Source organism: Lactuca virosa, chromosome 8, assembly GCF_052849685.1.
Source record: "Lactuca virosa cultivar CGN04683 chromosome 8, Lactuca_virosa_CGN04683_v6, whole genome shotgun sequence".
In the NCBI taxonomy this organism is placed as follows: Eukaryota; Viridiplantae; Streptophyta; class Magnoliopsida; order Asterales; family Asteraceae; genus Lactuca; species Lactuca virosa.
This window is the reverse complement of record NC_136433.1, coordinates 212,665,010-212,689,151: the sequence shown is the minus strand read 5'-3', so window position 1 is coordinate 212,689,151 and position 24,142 is coordinate 212,665,010. Positions and strand designations below refer to the sequence as shown.

The following is a 24,142-nucleotide window of genomic DNA, read 5'->3' as shown; positions in this document are numbered from 1 at the left end:
AAACATAAAATAAAGAATTCCAAAGAAAAGATAACTATTTACGAATCTAAGATAGTGTAAGAAAACACACCGTAGAGACTTAGAGTATAATTGGAGTTATGAAAATATACCTATTTATAAACAAAGATCGTATATTGAGAACTTCTACAAAGAGTATTTTCAATAATCATAAAACATGTGATGTAACGCCCGTGTTTTTGGGCTAGGCATTAATGTTGATGTAATAGTCTAGATTAACCTTTGTAATTCATTTTGAAATAATAAGAATGTATTATTTGAGTATTATGTGATTTATGCCTAATTGTTGTGACTTAATTGAATTAAGGATAATTTAAGCGTTAAAAATAAAATGTTAGATAAACCCGATATCGATACATGAAGTTGTAGTGGTCGTGGCAAGGTTTCCGAATATATAAAGAATGCCGAAATCCGAGTTATAACGAAGAAGTTATGACATGTCGAAGTTTCGCAACAGAACCGGCACGACACTGTATGACGTAAAATACGAATTTAAGAGAGAGCGAGAGTCAGCCTTAGTAATCTAAACGAAAGTCGTAGAATACATTAAACCGAGAGCGTGCATAAAAAGAACGCCTAAATCTGACTTCGTATGAGGAAGTTATGATTTTTCTAAGTTTCGACTTAGCGATATGCAGCCCGAAACTCGAATATGAGATCGATGATAATTGGCCGAAACAATCTAAACGAGAATCGAAGATCTCGTCGATAGTAGTCCAATGGTGAAAAGACATACAGAAACGGACGTCGATGAAGAAGTTATGATTTTATAACGGAGTTTTCCTGTCCCGGCCTACTAAAAATAATTTAATAAAAATAAAGTCAAAATTTGCCGACGGAGTCTAAATGAAAGTTGTAGATCTTAGTCTCACCTACGCGTGGATATAAACAATGTTGAAAACTGAGCTCGTATGAGGAAGATATGATTTTCTGAAGTTTTTAAATAATTAAAATATATAAATTTATTATTTATTCGGATAATATCCGAAGAGCTGACTCACCCAATCTAATCTGAAAGGTACGCTCAGCATACTAGGTGTACGCCCCGCGTACATGTCGACACCGAGGTACGCCCTGCGTACGAGATGGTTACGCGCAGCGTACTGTTGCATTGTTCGGTCCAGGAGAGTCCACGTCCCTCTACCCGAAGTTCGACACCTGGAAGCCTGATCCGAACTACGCCCCGCGTAGAGCTTCGTACGCCCAGCGTACGTGCGAGGTTCAGCCCCTATAAAAGGGCATGCGAGGCTGCCGATCTTTTTGCTCAAAAATTCTTCTCTCTCTCTCCCATATTTTCTTGTTTTGCGTGCAAGAAATACCTCCGAAGCCCCGGTATCATTCCCGAGACCCGAAGCAAGTCCCGAAGCCCCGAAGATCCCGAGAAGTAAAGTTTCCGAGCCGAAACTCTGCCCGCGAGAAGCCCGGTTTTCACGAAAAGCATCCCGGTTTTATCGGAAGCGATTGTTTTAAGAGACGAGGTGCTGTCTGATCATCGTCTTATCAAGTGAGTGTGTAGTCACTTTCTTCTAATACATAGATATGAAGTATTCTTTATAAAATACGTGCTATGTGTTTATATATTATTTGTTTATTTGAACTAGTTGTTGAACGGATGTTTTGTACAGGTTTTAAGCTGTATATAAATGTATATATTTTATCTACTAATATGTTGGGTAGAACATGGGTAGACAGTTGGTGTGTGATGAAATAAAATGATGAGAGACCTCGATGTTGTTGTTGATCTAGTCATCTAGCGGAGTATGGATGACGACCACGGACTCTTTCTAGACAGTCCAGTGGAACGCTAGCAGGCTCATAACCTGTAGGTGTTGTGAACGATGTGTTCACCGGTGTACTCTATCCCCCTCATGGTTGCCTTTAGGACATCTATTGTCAAGGAAACCCCTTTGCAGTAATGTCCGTCCCGATGAAAATCCTAGATTAGGTCCCTTGTAATAGTTGTTGTCATAGGGACGTAAAGTGAGGATAACGGGAATGGGTAATCGGGTTATTGTTGGTTGGTGAAATTAAATATAATTATTTATTGTGGGTTGAAAACCCTATATGCTCACCAGGCTCCCAAGCCCGACCCACTCAGTTTTATTTGCATTACAGGTAGCGGCACTAGAGCATAAGTTGGATGACATTGTCAATATATTTTTGGATTATAGACCAGTAGTTATATGTAACTGTTGTAAGGTCTATTTTGTATTGTTTATGCTTTTGGTCTGTATCGGAACATGACATCCCGAGGTTTTGTTATATAATGAAAATACATTTCTTTATGAAATGCTTTGATAAATTCTATCTTATCATATTTTGTTTTGGGAACAAATTCCGCAACCCTTTTTAATCAAAGGATTTACTCTGATTTTATTTAAAAGCATAAATTAAATCGGTCTTTTCTGCCCGTGATTTTGGGAATGTCACAGTTGGTATCAGAGCATTAGTTTAAGCGAACTAGGAATTTGTAGGATTTCTAGACTTAAACTTAGAATGCTAAGTGAAGAATGTAAGATAAGTGTCTGTTATATTTTAGACACGAGCACTAGTTTATTTTAGGAAAGTTGCCTAAAATGCTTTTATATGCTAAATGTTATATGTTTTCCATATATGATATTATTTGTTCGGATCTATGGTTTGTTGCCAACCGGATCTGGAAACCTTATGTGTTTAGGATTCTAAGCGTATGACGATGGTATTAGAGCTAGCATGTAAACGTTTCGGAGTGATAAGGATGATTTGATTATCTATCGTGAATAAGGATCTAAATTCACCCTATTCGGTGTATAGATCAAGAATGGCAAGAACAAGAAGCGAAGTTGGAAACGCAAACGAAAACAGGAATCGACCGCCTGTAATCGAGCAAATACCTGTTGTAGTTGCTGCACCTGAACCAATAACAATGGCTGGTGTACAATTGATGATTCAGGCGATGTTGGATCGTCAAATGGAAGAAACTAGACGTCTGCTTCAACAAAATCGTGAAGAACTTTCAATTCAAGTTGAAGAGCCCAAAGTGAATGGAGGGCCGTCGGAAGGAGGTAACTTCAGTGGGACTGTTGGTCAAGCCAACCCACCGATTGTTAGACAAAACAATCGTGATGGAGGAAATGATGGAAGGGGATGTAAATACAAGGATTTTATGGCATCTAAGCCACCGTGTCTATCCGGAAGCCCGACGCCGGTGCAAGTTATAGACTGGATCTCCGAAATGGAGACAATGTTTGAAAGTTGCGAATGCAGCAACAGGCAGAAGACCGTTCTTGCGATCCCTTTGTTAAAATATGGCGTGTTGAGTTGGTGGAAGATGTTAGCTGACTCGATGCCCAAGGGAGAAGCGAGCAAGATGTATTGGGAAGACTTTGTGGAACAACTGAAACTGCAATACTGCTCTGAGCAGGACCTTCTGGAAATCAATAATGAGTTTCAAAATTTGAAGAAGGGAAAAATGAGCGTTACTGAATACGCTGCAAGTTTCACAGAAAAGATGAAGCTTATTCCATATTTAGTTCCAACAGAACTCTCAAAGGTCAACAAGTTTGCCCTCGGACTACCAACGGATTATGGTCCAATGGTTAAGCAAGCAACCACATTGAAAGCCGCCATCTGGGCTGCTAAGAATGTTGAGACTCAGATCAGGGAGAAGGGTCTGGAGAGATCAGAGGGTGGTGAGAAGAGGAAGTTTGATGGGCCTTCAGGGTCCAACAAGAAAAAGAAATTCTCGAAGTCTAGTTCGAGAGGAGGAGGAGGCGAAGCGAAGTGGTGCGACAAATGCAAGAAGAAGCATCATGGGAAATGTGACGGGGAAGTCACATGCTTCAAATGTGGAAAGCCAGAGCACTATGCCAACGAATGCACCCTCACCAAGAAAGTTTGTTATGGGTGTGGGGAGGAGGGGCACATCTCGAGGGATTGTCCGAAAAAGAAGGAGGCAGCAAGACCCAACATTCCACCAAAGCCGAAGGCAAGAGCCTTCCAGATGACACTGGAAGCTGCTAAAGAAGAAGCCGATGTCGCTTCAGGTACCTTTCTCGTAAACGAATTGTCTGCCCAAATTTTATTTGATTCTGGAGCCAACTACTCCTTTATTTCGCATGAATTTGGTAGAAAACTAGCTTTGCCTGTCGATAGACTAGATAATGCTTTATTAGTCGAAGTTGCTAGTGGCAAGTTTGTACCTGTTAGCCATCGTATGAAAAACATCTTAATCGACCTGAATGGGAATAAGTTCCACGAGGAATTATTGCCTATCGAACTTAACGGTTTCGACATCGTGTTGGGAATAGATTGGCTTAGCGCCAATGATGCCGAAATATTGTGCCAGAAGAAGATAGTAAAAGTAAACCCGCCAGGGAAGGAGTCATTTATGGTGTATGGGGACAAACGCAGGGTAAATTCTGGAATCATTTCTCTAATGAAAGCCAGAAAGTGTTTGGCCAAAGGATGTACATCATATTTGGCATTCGTGAATGACGCAAAGAAGGAGAAAAAGGAGATGCAGAGCATTCCTATCGTGTGTGAGTATCCGGAAGTATTTCCCGAAGATCTTCCTGGATTACCGCCTGATCGACAAGTAGAATTCCGTATTGACTTGTTACCAGGAACGACGCCAATAGAAAAAGCACCTTACTGATTAGCACCAACGGAGATGAAGGAGCTGATGATGCAACTTCAGGAGTTATTGGACAAAGGTTTCATAAGACCTAGTTCATCACCCTGGGGAGCTCCGGTGTTATTCGTAAAGAAGAAAGACGGAAGTATGAGAATGTGCATTGATTACAGAGAGTTGAATAAGGCAACGATAAAGAATAAATATCCGTTGTCGAGGATTGATGACCTGTTCGATCAACTACAAGGTTCAAGTTATTTTTCAAAGATCGACCTAAGGTCAGGATATCATCAGCTGAAGGTGAGAGAGCAGGACATCGAGAAGACTGCATTTAGAACACGATATGGACACTACGAGTTTTTGGTTATGTCGTTTGGACTAACCAATGCTCCAGCAGCATTCATGGATTTAATGAACAGGGTTTGTAAACCGTTCCTTGACAAATCTGTGATAGTGTTCATAGATGACATTCTGATTTATTCGAAAAGCCAAGAGGAGCATGGCAGATACTTGCGAGAAGTGTTAGAAGTCTTGAAGAAGGAGAAGCTGTATGCTAAGTTCTCCAAATGTGATTTTTGGATTCGAGAAGTCCAATTCTTGGGTCATGTGGTCAACCAAGAAGGGATAATGGTTGATCCAGCAAAGATCGAAGCTGTGATGAAGTGGGAACAACCGAAAAGTCCCACGGAGATCCGAAGCTTTTTAGGATTAACTGGATATTACAGAAGGTTTATCCAAGGCTTTTCTTCGATCGCTACTCCACTAACAGCTTTAACTCACAAAGGAGCTACTTATACTTGGAGTGATAAGCACAAAGAAGTATTCGAGTTGCTAAAGAAGAAGCTATGTGAAGCACCGATTCTTTCTCTACCCGATGGAGTTGAAGACTTCGCTGTCTATAGTGATGCGTCTGGTGTTGGGTTGGGTTGTGTTTTGACCCAAAGAGAAAAGGTGATAGCATATGCGTCTCGACAGCTGAAAGAGCATGAAAAGAACTACCCCAATCATGATTTGGAGCTGGAAGCGGTAGTTTTCGCTCTAAAGATATGGAGGCATTACCTCTATGGCACGAAGTGCAAACTTTTCACTGATCATAAGAGTCTTCGATATCTCTTTAGTCAGAAAGAATTGAATATGAGGCAGCAACGCTGGCTAGTACTTAAGGACTACGACTGTGAGATACTTTACCACCCCGTTAAAGCCAATGTTGTTGTTGATGCTCTCAGTCGGAAAGTCAATCTTGAAAGAAAAAGGCCAAGAGCATTGAGAATAGAAGTTGTCTCGACAATTGTGGAGAGTATAAAGAAAGCTCAAGAAGAAGCTTCAGAAAAGAATGACCGAAAGGAGGAACGTTTGGGCAAAACGTTAGTGTTTGGTATAAACGGTCATGGACTGAAGGTATTCCAAGATCGTATTTGGGTACCTAAGTCAGGAGGAATAAGAGATCTTCTGATGGAAGAAGCTCACAAAACCATGTACTCAATTCATCCTGGCAGCACTAAAATGTATAGGGACTTAAAACCCTATTACTGGTGGCCGACGATGAAGCTCGACATTGCGAAGTATGTGGCGGAGTGTGTGACCTGTGCGAGAGTCAAGGCACAACATCAGAAACCATATGAGAGTTTAGAACCTTTACCTGTGCCTATGGGTAAGTGGGAAGACATCGCTATGGATTTCGTCACTAAACTGCCCAGAACAAAGAATGGTCACGACATGATTTGGGTGGTCGTTGATCGCTTCACTAAGAGTGTGCACTTCATAGCAGCTAATGAGAAATGGTCTATGGATAAGCTTGCGAATTCTTACGTGAAGGAAATTGTGAGGCTTCACGGTGTTCCGTCAACGATTGTGTCGGATCGTGACAGCCGTTTCACCTCAAGATTTTGGAAAAGTCTACAAGAGGAATTGGGTACCAAGTTGTGTTTAAGTACAGCTTACCATCCACAGACTGATGGTCAGAGCGAACGAACGATACAAACACTTGAAGATATGCTGAGAGCATGTACCCTGGAATTCCAAGGTAACTGGGACGAACACTTACCTTTGGTAGAATTTTCCTACAATAATAGTTTCCACTCGAGCATAAAGATGGCACCTTATCAAGCTTTGTACGGTCAGAAGTGTCGTATGCCGTCTTGTTGGCTTGAGGCTGGGGAAAAGCAGTTTATGGGACCGGAGATAATCCATCAAACTGCTGAAAAGCTGAAAATAATCAGGGAAAGAATGTTAGCAGCTCAGGATCGTCAAAAGAGCTATGCTGACAAGAAAAGACGACCGATGACTTTTGAAGTTGGAGATTCGGTTTTGCTTAAAGTCTCACCGTGGAAGGGACTTATAAGGTTTGGTAAAAGGGGAAAGTTAAGTCCAAGGTTTATTGGACCGTTTAAAGTTCTTCAGAGGATTGGGAACCAAGCTTACAAGCTCGAATTACCCGAAGAACTGAATGGAATTCATAACACTTTTCATGTGTGTTATTTGAGGAAGTTCACGGGAGAAGTTCCCGATATAATTCCAATTTCTGAGTTAAGAATTGATGAGAACAAAAGGTTAATTGAAGAACCGGAGGCAATCGTTGACCGAAAGACTAAGAAATTACGACGCAAGATGGTCGAATTGGTGCTTGTCCGATGGAAACATGCGAATGGGCCAAATCTCACCTGGGAAACGGAGAGTGTCATGATGAGTCGCTATCCGCATTTGTTTGTTGATGTGTGATTCCGGGGACGGAATATTCTAAGGTGGAGAGAATTGTAACGGCCGTGTTTCTGGGCTAGGCATTAATGTTGATGTAATAGTCTAGGTTAACCTTTGTAACTCATTTTGAAATAATAAGAATGTATTATTTGAGTATTATGTGATTTATGCCTAATTGTTGTGACTTAATTGAATTAAGGATAATTTAAACGTTAAAAATAAAATGTTAGATAAACCCAATATCGATACATGAAGTTATAGTGGTCGTGGCAAGGTTTTCGAATATATAAAGAATGTCGAAATCCGAGTTATAACGAAGAAGTTATGACCTGTCGAAGTTTCGCGACAGAACCGGCACGACACTGTATGACGTAAAATACGAATTTAAAATAGAGCGATCTTTAGCCTTAGTAATCTAAACAAAAGTCGTAGAATACATTAAATCGAGAGCGTGTATAAAAAGAACGCCTAAATCTGACTTCGTATGAGGAAGTTATGATTTTTCTAAGTTTCGACTTAATGGTATGCAGCCCGAAACTCGAATATGAGATCGAGTGATAATTGGCCGAAACAATCTAAACGAGAATCGAAGATCTCGTTGATAGTAGTCCAATGGTGAAAAAACAGACAAAAACGGACGTCAAATGAAGAAGTTATGATTTTATAACGGAGTTTTTCTGTCCCGGCCTACTAAAAATAATTTAATAAAAATAAAGTCAAAATTTGCCGACGGAGTCTAAATGAAAGTTGTAGATCTTAGTCTCACCTACGTGTGGATATAAAGAACGTCGAAAACGGAGCTCGTATGAGGAAGATATGATTTTCTGAAGTTTTTAAATAATTAAAATATATAAATTTAATTATTTATTCGGATAATATCCGAAGAGCTGACTCACCCGATCTAATCCGAAAGGTACGCTCAGCGTACTAGGTGTACGCCCCGCGTACATGTCGACACCGAGGTACGCCCTGCGTACGAGATGGTTACGTGCAGCGTACTGTTGCATTGCTCGGTCCTGGAGTGTCCACGTCGCCCCACCCGAAGTTCGCCACCTGAAAGCCTGATCCGAACTACGCCCCGCGTAGAGCTTCGTACGCCCAGCGTACGTGCGAGGTTCAGCCCCTATAAAAGGGCATGCGAGGCTGCCGATCTTTTTGCTCAAAAATTCTTCTCTCTCTCTCTCCCATATTTTCTTGTTTTGCGTGCAAGAAATACCTCCGAAGCCCCGGTATCATTCCCGAGACCCGAAGCAAGTCCCGAAGCCCCGAAGATCCCGAGAAGTAAAGTTTCCGAGCCGAAACTCTGCCCGCGAGAAGCCCGGTTTTCACGAAAAGCATCCCGGTTTTATCGGAAGCGATTGTTTTAAGAGACGAGGTGCTGTCCGATCATCGTCTTATCAAGTGAGTGTGTAGTCACTTTCTTCTAATACATAGATATGAAGTATTCTTTATAAAATACGTGCTATGTGTTTATATATTATTTGTTTATTTGAACTAGTTGTTGAACGGATGTTTTGTACAGGTTTTAAGCTGTATATAAATGTATATATTTTATCTACTAATATGTTGGGTAGAACATGGGTAGACAGTTGGTGTGTGATGAAATAAAATGATGAGAGACCTCGATGTTGTTGTTGATCTAGTCATCTAGCGGAGTATGGATGACGACCACGGACTCTTTCTAGACAGTCCAGTGGAACGCTAGCAGGCTCATAACCTGTAGGTGTTGTGAACGATGTGTTCACCGGTGTACTCTATCCCCCTCATGGTTGCCTTTAGGACATCTATTGTCAAGGAAACCCCTTTGCAGTAATGTCCGTCCCGATGAAAATCCTAGATTAGGTCCCTTGTAATAGTTGTTGTCATAGGGACGTAAAGTGAGGATAACGGGAATGGGTAATCGGGTTATTGTTGGTTGGTGAAATTAAATATAATTATTTATTGTGGGTTGAAAACCCTATATGCTCACCAGGCTCCCAAGCCTGACCCACTCAGCTTTATTTGCATTACAGGTAGCGGCACGAGAGCATAAGTTGGATGACATTGTCAATATATTTTTGGATTATAGACCAGTAGTTATATGTAACTGTTGTAAGGTCTATTTTGTATTGTTTATGCTTTTGGTCTGTATCGGAACATGACATCCTGAGGTTTTGTTATATAATGAAAATACATTTCTTTATGAAATGCTTTGATAAATTTTATCTTATCATATTTTGTTTTGGGAACAAATTCCGCAACCCTTTTTAATCAAAGGATTTACTCTGATTTTATTTAAAAGCATAAATTAAATTGGTTTTTTCTGCCCGTGATTTTGGAGATGTCACATGTGAACTCACCAACATTATGTTGACCATTTTCAAAATCACTTGTATTCCTAGGGAACCGAAGAAGAGAAGTCCATTCCAAGAGAGTACAAGACGCAAGGAAATAGATAACTTATGACATGTAAACTATTCAATGTAATCATCGTTTAAATAAATATTATGTACTGTTGGATTTATGTCGTATGGTTACGATATTCAACGAACGTCGCACATCTCGGTGTTTCCACCGTCGGCCGATGGTGTGACATATGATGTTCATTTGAGTTCTTTGGACTTATCATATTGCTTTGATCTTCCACCAAAACAAGTATATAAAGGATTTTATATTCGACAACATTGTAATATTTTTTTTAATTGGTTTTGTTCTAGAAACGTTAAAGCGAGGAAGAATTGGATCGTGTGGTTGCAAAATCAAATTCTCAACTAGCTTGTACTTGTTCTATGAATATACAGTTGTTCTAAAAAAATATACTCGAATAAGAAAGATTAAGGTTCTCTTACATGCTCCGATGCCATTTACTCCTATTGGGCAAAAGATTCGATAATCTTCGAACGTTGTTCGCATTGGAAGTAAGTCACTATATAGTATTTACGCAGATTGTTGTCATTATGTTTAAAAAAATTGGTTAAAAATGTAGGGGGAATGACATTTTAGCCCTACATTGTTTTTGAAATTGGTCTAATCAGTCCCTAAACTATTTTCATTGCTTTATGAGGGTATAAAGTGGATGTCGACCTGCTTTTTTGGTCACTGCTACCTAATATAACAGGTTTCATAAGCCACATAGGCACTCGTTTATCATGATTGTTTTTTTTAAAGAAAAAGAAAATGAATAATATTTTACAGGAGCTACCTAATTAGGTGATTTACCAGAGGCAGTCGATTTGATTTCGTTCATTAAAGCTAGATTAAGAACATTTTGTGGGAAGCCATATGATACAATCATATTCTTTTCTACATTTGACTTTTGATTTTTCGTTCCAGGTTTCAGAAAAAAAACCTAGGGTTTTGTTGGGTAATCTTCTCCTAACGATGTTGGTAATGGCGGGTGTTAGTGATACTCTGATATCGGTTAGCGATAAACTTCGAGGCAAACAAAAGTGAAAAGATATTGGCCTGGAAAAGATCTTTAGTGGTTAGATGATGGCGATGAAGAATGTGATTTGCGGATGGCGAGGTCGGTTGGTTTGGAGAAGGCCTTTCCTAGGTTGCGTCATTTGGCAGAGAATAGATTTGACAATAAGGAAGAAATAAGAGTAGATCATCGAAGAATCAGACAAGCTGAGGTCATTTCAATAGAGGAGACAAGGAATGTTAGAATTTGAAGAAGACGATGAAGATGCTCTTGATGAAAGGAGACGAATAAGGGAAAAGTTGCTTCAGATATAACAAGAGGAAGCTGCCATGATTTGGTGGCTGAAGATGGTAATGGTTGTAATGGTGGTTAATGGGAGATGGGTAATTGTGGGTTCTAACTTGGTGTAGGGTTGAAGAAGGGTGAGGGCGGCGATGATAGTGATTTGGTGGTTTGTGTGGGAATAAAGGCGGTGTTAGTAAATTGTCGAGGTGGTCATGGTGGGGATAGGGTGGTATTGGAGATGAGTTGTTGAAAGTATAGACCACATGTAATAGTTTTTTACTTTTTTTCATCTATTTCACCCTCTTTGTTTTGTCCAAAGTGACCTTATAGACCCGACAAAATCCACTTATGCCCCTTATAAAACAATAAAAATAGTTTAAGGGCTGATTAGACCAATTCTGAAAACATTGTAGGGTTAAAGTGTCATTTCCACAAAAATATATGGTTCGGACTTTTAAAGATATGATTATTTTATTATATATAAACCTATTATACTTCAATAATTGCATTAATATGAATATTTTTATTTTAATTTGGTTTACAAATCTAGTAGAAGATTTAAACATAAATAACGGCATTTCGGCCATTGTTGCACATGACTTCCAACAGAATTTAATCTCACAGTCATCCCTAACCAAATGTGCAGCCAAATCCAAGTAAATACGTTTATCATAATTTTCACACCAAGAATCTTTTCTTGTTTAAGCAACAACACTCATCAGTAATCGGTGTAGAACACTTCACTGGTTTCTTCCTCCAAAATCCAAAGTCAATTTATTTGCTATTTAAGCTCCACACAATTCGTTTCATCTTTGCAATTCTCATTCATTCTCTTCGTGGCCTGCATGTACCAAAGTAAGCTTTCTTTATCGCTTCCCCGATTTCTTCAATGGTTTTTTGAATTTGATCATCGAATTATGCTCTTCTTGCGACCTAATTTTGACCCTTTCATAGTCAATCAATCGTATGGTTGTTATTTGCTTTGCGATCATTGATTAGTCTTCCTTCGAATTGATACAATTACTCCTTGAATGAATTCTTCCATCCATATTTGAGGTTATCTTTTCATAGCCCGGATTTTCCCAATTCAAATTTATGGGTTTCTCCAAAGTTTTAAGCAACAATCAGATGTAGTGAGAGTCAGGCTACGACTTCTTTGCTTTCTATATATTTTAATTTACTTTCTACGATTTACGGCTACTTTTTCTCTTCATCGTAACAAAATTCGTTATATTTCTCCTTTTCTGGCTTCCCTTTTCCTATAATAGGCTACAAAGACACAAGTATCCAGTGAAGAATCAATGGGTAGAAGCTGTGATCATGATGCTCTCATACTTGTTCTTCTAATTGGGTTTTGTGTCATCTTTCAATGTTCTGCAACTTTGTGGGATACGAATGCATTACTGGTTGTAAATGCTTCTAAAAGCTCCACAAGGAAGATGCCCGAAAGCCTCTTTGGTGTTTTCTTTGAGGTACATATTATCTTCTTTTTGTCTATTACAAATTCAAACATCACTTTCATGCTTCAACAAAGCTCTTAACTGCATTTTCAGGAGATCAACCATGCTGGTGCAGGTGGACTATGGGCAGAACTAGTAAGCAACAGAGGTAAGTACATACAAGGAGGGCATTTAAGTCTTTTGCATTTCAGATATTTGACTAATAGTCATTACACTTTCTTTAAATCATGTCAGGTTTTGAATCAGGGGGACAACATTCTCCTTCCATTATTGCCCCTTGGTCAATAATTGGAGATGACTCAATGCTAAAAGTATCAACAGATTTTTCCTCATGCTTCAAACAAAATCCCATTGCCCTTCGAATGGAAGTGGTTTGTGATGATCATGGGACAAATATTTGTCCAGATGGTGGTGTTGGTATATATAACCCTGGTCATTGGGGAATGGTAAGAATCACAAGTATCTAACTTTTTACCAATTTGCCCTCATATGTTTCAAAAATTACATTACCTATGTAGTTATGTGGTATTTGTCCTTTTTTCTTGTTTCTTGATTGTAGAATATTGAAGAAGGGAAGTCTTACAATTTAGTATTTTATATTCGATCATCGGGATCAATCAATGTGTCAGTGTCTTTGACAGATTCTATTGGCGTCCAAACACTAGCTACCACAAATATCATGTAATGACCATTTTACCCTTTGTGAGGAAAAATGTTAAAAGATTTCTTGAATTAGTAACGGATTTTATTGTCTTTTCAGAGCAAGTGATGTATCAAATTGGACAAAGATGGAGACTAAATTAGAAGCAAAAGGAAGCAACCCTAATTCTAGACTACAACTAAAGACTAATAAAAAGGGAATCATATGGTTTGATCAAGTTTCTTTAATGCCCTCCGATACATACAAGGTAAAGTTACCCGTTTTGGAAGGGTATTTTAGTCATTTGACTCGAATAAACGGATTTTGTTTGGAACAGGGGCATGGCTTCCGGAATGATCTTTTTAAGATGGTTGCAGATATGAAGCCAGGATTTATCAGATTTCCAGGTAGATATTATATATAATAATATAGATTATAAAAGATATTTTAGTGTTTCTTATTTATTTTATTTTTTTTTGGGAAATTAGGTGGATGCTTTGTTGAAGGAGAGTATTTAAGAAATGCATTTAGGTGGAAAGAAACTGTGGGCCCATGGGAGGAGAGGCCAGGTCATTTTGGTGATGTATGGATGTATTGGACTGAAGATGCACTTGGACACTTTGAATTTTTTCAGGTAAAAAAAAATATATAAATATATATATTTTTTTATAAAATTTAACAACTTTACACAATTTGAATAAAATTTGGTTAAATTTTTCCACAGTTGGCTGAAGATTTAGGTGCAGCACCAATATGGGTATTCAACAATGGTAATAATAATAATAATATATATGATTTATAAATTATAATCCGAGATTTATCTAAAAAATTTCTTATTTCTTTTGGTAATTTAAAGGAATTAGTCATAAGGAGTCTGTTGATCCCTCCAACATCATGCCTTTTGTACAAGTATATTCTCTTACTCTCTTACTCTTTTCTTTTTATATGTTTATATGTTTATAAGTTATAACAATTTTGTATTATTTATAAATTATGTTGTAAACAATGTTTTGGATTTTTAGGAAGCTCTTGATGGAATTGAGTTTGCTAGAGGTGATTCAAATTCAACATGGGGATCTGTTAGAGCTGCTATGGGACACCCAAAGCCTTTTGATTTGAAATATGTTGCTATTGGAAATGAGGATTGTTGGCTTAAAAATTATCGTGGTATGCATCTTGAGGGCATTTTCGTCTTTTCCTGGAAATTAATCTGATCTATATATATGCACTTATTTTATGAAACAGCAAATTACCTTCAGTTTTATGCTGCAATTCAAAAAGCTTATCCAGATATTAAAATGATATCCAATTGTGATGGATCAAATGGTCCATTGGATCACCCTGCAGATATGTATGATTTTCATGTAAGATTTTAAAGTCAAAGTCAAACTTGTTTTATATTTTATATATAAAAATTCAAATGAGATTTATTTTCTAATGATCGGTTTATTTTTTTTAGATTTATGCAAATGCAAGCACTGTATTTTCTATGGCTAATACCTTCGATCATACATCACGTGTTGGCCCAAAGGTTTGTTAATTGTTAATTTCCATTTTTTTTCTTCGTAAAATGTAAATCATTGAATTATGTGAAAATTAATTATTTTATTTATTTCAGGCATTTGTGAGTGAGTATGCTGTGACAGGAAATGACGCTGGTTCTGGAAGTCTTTTAGGAGCTCTCGCGGAAGCTGGATTCCTTATTGGTGTAGAAAAGAACAGGTTCTTTGACTTTGACATTGACCGATTTTGACTTTGACTTTGATTTTGACTTCTAACGAGATTGTTATTTGCAGCGATGTTGTTGAAATGGCGAGTTATGCACCTTTGTTCGTGAACACCAACGATAGGCGGTATGAGTTTTATTCATGTGAAAAAGACGTAAATGCCCTCCTATTTTGAGTATTGTGATGATGGGAAGTATTTAATTTTGTTAAGGTGGATGCCGGATGCAATAGTTTTTGATTCATCTCAATCATATGGAACACCAAGTTATTGGATGCAACATTTCTTCAAAGAGTCAAATGGTGCAACTCTTCTAAAGTCAACCCTCCAGTCAAACTCATCCATGTCACTTGAGGCTTCGGCTATTGTGTACACGGAGGATGATAAAAGCTACTTGAGAGTAAAGGTAAAGATAACTTTCGTACGTAGATTTTTTGTCATTAAATTTGTTTTTAAGAAATTGAAGTGCATAAAATATTGTTGTATGTTTTATAGGTTGTAAACTTTGGGAGCAACACGGTTAATTTGAAGGTAATGATTGATGGGGTGGATCCTAATTTACTAGACACTTCGGGGTCTAAAACCGTTCTTTCATCTACAAATGTGAGGGATGAAAACTCATTTGCGAATCCAAACAAGGTAAGGATGAAAATGGAAAGGGTATTTTTGTCTTTTAATAAATGGGGTGTTATTTGGAAAGTGTGTGTTGACAAGATGGGATTTGGTGCAGGTTACACCTGTCAAAAGCTTATTGGAGACAGCTGGAAAGAATATGGATGTTGTCTTGTTACCACATTCTTTAACTTGTTTCGATGTATTAATGAAATCGGATATCACACAAATGACAAGTGATGATAAGTCGTATGTATCCTCTATGTAAGAAGGTGTTTGTTTGTATAATATTTTTATAAATAAATGAATGAATAAAGGATAAATAAAAAGTTTGTTTATGGCATTTTCCCGGTCTTCCCCACATGTTTGCTAACATTACATTATAAAGTATAAACTAATTAATTAATATCAAAATTAACGTGAAGGTTTTTCTTGCAATTAAGATCAAAAATCTACACATACATTTCCATCTTTCAAGCAACTCGTTCGATGTATTCATAAACAAAAACAACAATATTTTGAAATCATAACTCCTTAGAGTGAGAGGTCAAATAGTCAACTCATACATTCTTGTTCTTTTTCATCTTTGAAGGAGGCCATCTTCCCTTCTTCCTCAAGTGGCGTTTCCTGACAAGCCTCTTTCTTCTCATTCTTATCTTCTTTGCCAGCTTCATTTTCAATTTCTGGTCCACCTGAGCTTGAAGTTTTGACTCCAATGGAAGCTTTTCCACTGACAAGCTTTCATCAATGGCTTCCACAGCTGCCAGAGTGGTGCTTTCCGGCTCCACACCATCCACACCTGCCACCGCCTTCATAATCATTGAACCTTGTCCTTTATGTTTCAACACAAAGGGTGTTTGAATCAAATGTACCCTGGAAACTACATCAGTGAAGAACAGAAGGGTAAAATGGTCAATTTACTCATATTCATTCAGTCAGAAAAAAAAAAAAAAAACAGAAACATCACTTCTAGATACAAGGGTAAAATGGTCATTTACTCAACTTTAGTACCCTCAGAGTTAAATGTAGCACAACCAAATAACTACATCAGTGAAACATAGAAGGGTAGAATGGTCATTTACTCACATTCAGTACCCAACCAAGTCACTACATCAGTGAAACATAGAAGGGTAAAATGGTCATTTACTCACATTCAATACCCAACCAAGTAAGTGAAGTAACTACATCAGTGAAACGTAGAAGGGTAAAATGGTCATTTACTCACATTCAGTACCCTCCAAACTAGACGTAGCACAACCAAGTAACTATATCAATGAAGCATAAAGGGGTAAAATTGTCATTTACTCACATTCAGTACCCTTGGAACTAGACGTAGCACAACCAAGTAACTACAACAGTGAAGCATAGAAGGGTAGAATGGTCATTTACTCACATTGAGATGTTTCATGAAGTCCAAAAAAATGTCGGTTACAGAGACAAGATAAAGTGGTAATTTAATCATATTCAATACCCTCAGAACTAAATGTAGCACAACCAAGTAACTACCCCACTGAAGCATAGAAGGGTACAATGGTCATTTACTCACATTCAGTACCCTCAGGGAAGTAACGTAGCACAACCAAGTAACTACTAGTGAAACATCATTTCCAGACACAAGGGTAAAAACGGTACTCACATTCAGTCCAAAAGTAAAACATTACAACACTTGCTTGAGGCAAAAATTACCAATTCAACACTCTACATTATCTTGAACAAGATTATTTAATAAATATTGAAGGATGTTATAACAACATTGTTTAATAATAACTCAAAGCACACAATTTGCAATTTTTTACAAGTATTTTGATTTATTTAATCTTTGATCCTTTACAATTTCAAGCTATAGTACTTCTCAAATGATTGTACTCATTTAGTACAAAAGAAGATATAGTCTTTGCTCATATGGGACTCCATTTATCCATCTAACAGTTTATCCAAAATGAACATCAAGGAATCTTTTAAAATGTGTTGCTGATTGGGGAATTTTATCAAACAGTTGGTGTCCATTTAAAACAAAATAACTGTGTTAAAATCGCTTCATCTTGTTACCAGCAGTCACATTACACATTCGTTCTATAACATTTCGTTTATAAGATAACGCATATACACATCAAAGATTCGGTTCAGTTGAGCGAATTCACAATAAAATGAGCTGGAAAAGTAGATAAATTGAGTTGTACTTACAGGCATTGAAAGTAACGGAAGAAGTTGATCGGGATGAAGATAACTGAGAACAAACTGCGGGTGGAATTGCAGTGAAATGAAGAAGAACCATTGTGTCGTCAGGTTGAGGTCTCTGGTTTCAGGATAGGCTTTTTGTTAGAAGAAATAAGGTTTGATATAGTAAAGGATAAGAGGCGTGAAAGAAATCCGGGTTTGGGTTCGGGTGTGGATGGCGCATCCATATTTCTTATTTGGTATTATTATTTATTTATTTTGTTTACAATAACTTAAAAACCTGAGTTCCAATAAATTAAGAAAACGTGAGTTCCAATAAATTATGTTTGTTTAAATAAGTATTAAACAAATAATCATATATGACCTATGAAATAAAATGTTTTAAGTCGTTAATAAATGTTTGTTATGGATTGTATATTAAATTATATCGGAATGTTGTTTAGAAAAATAATTTATTTAATATGAAATGTTTGTATTTTAGAAAAATATAACTTTTTTTTTTTTAAAAACGAAATTTTCTATTTGTATTGAATTCGACTGATATAGTTCAATACATATCGATCGAAGGCAAATTAGCAACAAGCTGCGCCGCTAGCCATTTCTGGATGGCAAAACCAATTCTTTTGAAAACAATATTTGTGGATTTAGGAGATATGACATTAGAATGCATGACCCGTTAGACTCTATTGAGGAGCTCCACCGCCTCTGGTGCGAGAAAACCAAATGTATCGAATGCAAAAGGTACAAACACATGTTGATTTTCTATACATGCATTCTCGTGCTTTACCACTTTGCACGCAACGGCTATCAAAGCGGCATGCCTTGCTGTGAAACCCCCGCTCCCCAAACCAACGATAGGAGAGACCCCAGTAAGATCCACGCACGCATGCTTCCCTCCTATCCACCCAGAGACCAAAATGTCAGCCGGTCTAAGTGTGGACCTTCCATCCTGCGGGTCCGTCAAAAAGTTCACTGGCGCTTCTTTCTTCGCATAAATACCAGCACGTCGACAAGCATCAAAGAGAACATCCTGAACCACATCATGTCTGTACTTGAAACCATGAAGCTCTCTACAATGAACCGCATGTTCCCAAAAGGTATCCAAACATGACTTGCGGCAAACTGGGCATATCTCGTCAATTGGGAATAGGGGAATCATGAGGCGGTAACAAAGGATAGTTCGGTACTCCACATGAGACATATGCTGGCCAAGACCATCAATAGGGATAATTAGCAGAAAATCCTGAGCATGAGGTGCCCGCAGACACTCAAGGACTGCTTTTCTGTCTGACAGTCATGTCGAAGTCGACTTCCATATCTTTGACGATTTTGCTAAAAAAAGGCACACGCCAATGCTTTTTAGGATTTAGGGGGGGGGGGGGGGGGGGCGGTGTCCTTATTAGTGAAACCGCTACAGTCAAATCTCGGAATCGTATCGCGTAGACGAGTCATAACACATAGGTAATCCGAGTCCATACCACATACGCCACTGTTACGTAAGATGTGGTCTTGTAATGCCCAAGATTGGGCCCTCGAGGCTACAAATGCGTAGGAGGAAACCTCGTATGCCGAGTACAAACCCAAACCACCGAAACGAATAGGTAAGGAAGCCAGCCGCCACTGAATGTCTCCAAAGAAGGGGCCTCCACATACCACCATATCCTCGATAGACCTGCGCAATCCTTTGTCAAAGAACAAAGCTGCATCTTCTATGTGTACCGGCTGGCATATCCTTAAACCAAAGAAAAGTTTTGCAATACCCATACATGATCGAAGCAAAAGGAGCTCACTCTGTGGGTCACATAGTTGTGGAAGAAGGTCCATCAAATCAACAGCATTGACCGCTCTCTTCATGGCCAACCCGCTAATAAACACTGCGTCTCTGCTAACAGCCCCCCCCCCCCCCCCCCCAAGGAGCTTCACCCCCAAAGAAGGTCTCCCTATATCCGTTGGGAATAAATCGGCACGAAGCTTCCTACCATCACAGGAGGGCCAAAAAATCTCCGTTTTCTTGATGTTCAACTCAAGACCCAAGCCTGGACCATGTAACCGAATAATGTTCAACACTCTAGCCACCTCCTCTGAATCCCCAATGACAGTCCCATCATCTAGATACCAAGCATGAAGAATGAGCTTACAATTGTCTCTAATCTTGTGCACAAGCGGGTGCAAAACGAGGGAAAAAAAAAGAGGGCCCAAGAGGTCGCCTTGCTGCACCCCAGTGGCAGACCATAAGAGGGCCCAACTTATTTTGTGTTTAAAAAAGAAAAAAACGAATGCTAGGGCTGCTATCACTCCATATGAAATGTTAAGTAAAAGATGACAGCAAAAAATGTGCTGCCACTTCCTTCGACCTTATGTAGTGCTCCTAAGCGTCACGTAGGCGTTGAGTGGGACGTTTGCTGGCATAGAATTCCACGTCAACATGTTCTATTACTCTGAAAAATTCGTTGTAAAGGGGAACGAAAGTTTTAATGCCAATAATCGAACTCCAAACCTCTTCCATATAAAACAAGCGCCTTTTTGTTTGAGTTGCAATGAATATTTGTTTATTATCCCTTATGCTTACTATATAACATGATATTTAATGTATTGCTATTACATATAAATGTTACCATGTATTTTTCGTATATATTGTATGAATATGTATTTTTTTTCTATATTATATTGAAGTATTTTGTAAGTATTATTATGTATAAATGTATTTCTATATATAAAGATTTACAACAAATACAATACATATTTTTAATATATATTGTATAAATATGTATACTTTGTATTATTTATGTATTAAACATGTATTTTTTTAGTGTTGTTCATGCATCAGATACGTATTATTATGTATAAATGTATAAATACGAAATACATTTTTAAAATGTATTTATACGATTTAAAAACATATTTATAAGCATTTATACGTTTTCAACATATAAATACGTTTTTAAAAGTAAAAATTACGTTTTTAAATATATAAGTACGTTCTAAAGATATATTTATACAAAATAAAAACATATTTATACTTATTAAATACATATAAATATAACTTTTTAATACATAAATATGTTTTAGAATGTAAATATATGCTTTAAAATGTATAAATGTGTACTTTTATATATATATATATATATATATATATATATATATATATATATATATATATATATATATATATATATATATATATGAACGTATTTTATACATAAAAAATGTATTTTATATACTTAGAAATACCATTTTTTAAAGAGAATTAGTTTGTTGATGAATATTAAAAACCATAACCATCAAATTTATTATATGTTTCAAAAAGATTTTGCCAAATATCCTCATCAACTTCAGAATAAGCATGACTAGCATAGATGGATTAAAAAATGGACGAAAGAATCCAAGAACATACCACAATACTAGCCCTATCCCATTTAGAATGTTTAGTTTGATCAACACTACTTCTTTTCAAAGTACCATCTACTAGACCTAATTTGTTTCTAGCTTTGAGATCCCTAGACATAGAGCTCCTCCATAACCTAAAGTTTTCATTACCAGTCAATTCTAATCAATTTCATAGTAACAATTGTAGTTATAACATTATCAGATGGATGAATGTAGAGAGGATCATCAAAGTTAACTTGATCATCCTTTCCACTTCCTCCAGGAGGATCATTAGGATCATCCATGAGAACAAATCAAAGACAAATAGCAAACAAGAACACATATAGCGGCAATTCCCTTGGGGAAGAAGGAAATTGGCCCTTTTTGGATGTGGGTGTTATAGACTAAGTGATCCGAGTGTTCGATTGTGTTTCAAAGCCCAAGCGTATAATTGTAATTTGGCAGTCCGGGCCTTTATGAATTTTGAGTTTTTGTTCAGGAAGTTTTAAGGCGAATGTGAGTTGATAGAAGTGTAGGGCTTCTCGTCACCTTTCTATGGATATAAAGATCTTCGAAAATGGACTTAGAACGAAGGAGTTAGGGCCAAATCAAGTGTGAGGGTTGTATAGGTTCAACGAGTACGTGGGGCGTACTCATCGTGTACGCGGGGCGTAATGGGTGAGAAGATCGCGGGTGGCACGTGAGTACGTCGGGCATACTAAGGGGTACGCGGGGTGTACTCCCTTCAGCATGATACCCTAATTTTCGGGTTTTACCCCTATATAGCATCATTATATCTTTCCTCTGGACATTTTAGAGCAGCCTCCATACCCTATAGCCTAATAATGAAACCCTAGAGTGCCTTGAGTGAGTTTTGGAGCTTGGAAGAGTGTTTGTGGTGGTTTGTGTAAGAGAAGAAGAAGGTTGAAGACTCATTCTTTGGAGAGGAGCTTAGAGATCTAGATTTATCATCTTCATTTTGTGAATTTTGAGGTATAAAGTACATATCTTGTCTACTCCTTGTATAGATCTTCTTTTGGACATGTTTATGGCGATTTTTGTCCCTTTTGGTTGGTCCTTGTGAGGTACGGTTGTTTCGGAAGCATAATCTTGTAGATCTGGACATTTAAGGAGTCCCTTAAGCATAAAAATGCAAACTTTACGGTGTATTCGGACTCATGCATTTGTTAAGACCCTTTATTAAGCTCTTTTGAGCTCTAGAGCCCCATTAAGCCATGCATGCAAGTAAAGTTGCCAACTTTACGTGATAAGTCATCCATAGGAACCAGATTTGAGAGTTTGTAGCAAGGGCTTAAGTGATTAAGTGCTTAATGGAGTAGGATGGGGTTCAGGGGACTACGCTGGGCGTGCCCGTCTGGTACGTTGCGCGTACTAGCCCCAAAGGGAATACGCTTGGCGTACCAGCTGAGTACGCGGGGCATACTCGGCCTGTTTGAGCTTCCTTGAAATGTTGACTTTTTGACCTTTAACCATTGAACATAAGTTTGACCAGGGTTGACCAATGAATATTTCGGGCCTTTTATGATCTTGGGCCTTCTCGGGTTAGGCCAATGATGGGTTTGGGCTCAATTTGGATTTTGGGCCATATTAGGCCTTATGGTGTTGTTTAAGGGATTTGGGCTTATGATGTTAGTGGATTGGTCTTTGGATTTTGGCAAAGTAAGGAAAAGGGTAAAATGGACTTTTACCCTAAAGGTTTGGTTATTGGTCTAGAATTCTTGTTTGGATCGAAATCAATTATTGATGGAATATTATTTTGCTGATGGTAGTGCGAGGTTCCGATAGCATCAGTTCGAGTGTTCGGTTATCTTGGTTTGAGGTTAGTCCCCTCACTATTTCTATGGGTCAAACGCACCAATGCCGGCCCATTGGCTTATGTATTGTTGAAAGACCCAGGGGTGGCCCTTGGCATTGAATGAAAGACCCATAGGTGGCTCCTAGAAAATCTGTATGCAAGACCAGGGTTTGGGCCCTAGAAGTTAAGTAGATTGTTAGTTGTAGATTTTATGCTTGTTGTCTTTGTGATATTTGCATGGAACACCAAGAGGTGGCTCTTGGCACTTGTCTATAAGACCCAGGGTACTGGCTCGCAGCTTGGCAAGAAAAGACCATGATACGGCTCGTGGCACAATAGCAAGACTATGGTTGGCACGTAGCATTTTCTATTGTATGTATGATATGTATGTTATGTGGTATCTTGGGGAACTCACTAAGCTTTGTGCTTATAGTTGTTGTTTTATGGTTTCAGGTACTTTTGGTTCAAAAGGGAAGGGCTCGGCTTGATCGCAGTGCATACACCTGTGTTTTCCGCAACTTAGTGATTTTGGGATTGTACTCTGATAAATATTTAATTATGATATACTTTTAAATGTTTGAGTAAAGGATAATTGGTGTTTTGATTATGTAAAAAAATGAAATTTTTACCTTGAGATTTTCGACGTTACAAGTTGGTATCAGAGCCTTGGTTTGAGGGATTCGGACATACTCTCGGGTGTGTCTGAACTCAAACTGAGGGTTTGGTAAATTTTTCATAAAATAAATGTTTTATTAAAAGGGGTTTCTAATAAAATAAAGGGGTGTGATGCATGTAATCGACCGAGCTCAAGTAGATGGTTCCCAGAATACCCATACATGTTTATTATGTTATATGATTATGAGAATTGCATGATAGATTAGGGCTAAGGATTTGCTTAGGATTTTATGCTAGGAGAGATGCCTTTATATGCCTGATTGTTTACGTTTTTAGAATTACATGCTAGTATGGTTTTCAGATGATTGGATAGAATGCCTTGATTGGTGATGCGTTGGTTAGATTTTTTCCGTTGCCCGAATGCTGCTTGTTTTGTGCTTTGTTGGAATCTTAGTGATGGGAATCAGCTACTAAGTGAATATGTTAAGTCACATGTTGCACAGGTTAAATAATCTCAGAGTGATGGATTTGGCCCTATTGTGCAGCTTTCGTTTGAGTCCAACTGTTCTAGGGTTGAGTCTTTTACTGGAAGGATTATCTGATCTTTATTGCATGTGACTATATCCATGAGGTATTTAGTTGACATTGGTGGGAGTCTTTCATCAGCTGAGGGAAGGGTGAGGCTGGGAACCTAAGAGAGCCTAGGAAGTGCTTT

At 38.0% G+C, this 24,142-nt stretch overlaps 2 protein-coding genes across 2 annotated transcripts; one reads left to right on the top strand and one right to left on the bottom strand.

Moving 5' to 3' along the window:
• The first annotated feature begins 11,604 nt into the window (after positions 1–11,604).
• Positions 11,605–15,795, top strand: ASD1 (alpha-L-arabinofuranosidase 1). Its single transcript, XM_079068061.1, has 18 exons — positions 11,605–11,870; positions 12,284–12,487; positions 12,569–12,623; positions 12,710–12,921; positions 13,035–13,156; positions 13,236–13,383; positions 13,453–13,522; positions 13,604–13,749; positions 13,840–13,885; positions 13,972–14,024; positions 14,138–14,282; positions 14,361–14,479; positions 14,575–14,646; positions 14,734–14,837; positions 14,912–14,968; positions 15,054–15,246; positions 15,336–15,479; positions 15,571–15,795. The coding sequence occupies exons 2-18, from the start codon at positions 12,317–12,319 to the stop codon at positions 15,718–15,720; spliced, it is 2,007 nt and encodes a 668-aa protein (XP_078924187.1). The 5' UTR covers positions 11,605–11,870; positions 12,284–12,316; the 3' UTR covers positions 15,721–15,795.
• A 71-nt stretch (positions 15,796–15,866) lies between these two features.
• PSRP5 (plastid-specific 50S ribosomal protein 5) lies at positions 15,867–17,785 on the bottom strand. Its single transcript, XM_079068062.1, has 2 exons — positions 17,637–17,785; positions 15,867–16,332 (listed from the first exon to the last, which is right to left on the bottom strand). The coding sequence occupies exons 1-2, from the start codon at positions 17,725–17,727 to the stop codon at positions 16,013–16,015; spliced, it is 411 nt and encodes a 136-aa protein (XP_078924188.1). The 5' UTR covers positions 17,728–17,785; the 3' UTR covers positions 15,867–16,012.
• Positions 17,786–24,142: the final 6,357 nt, after the last annotated feature.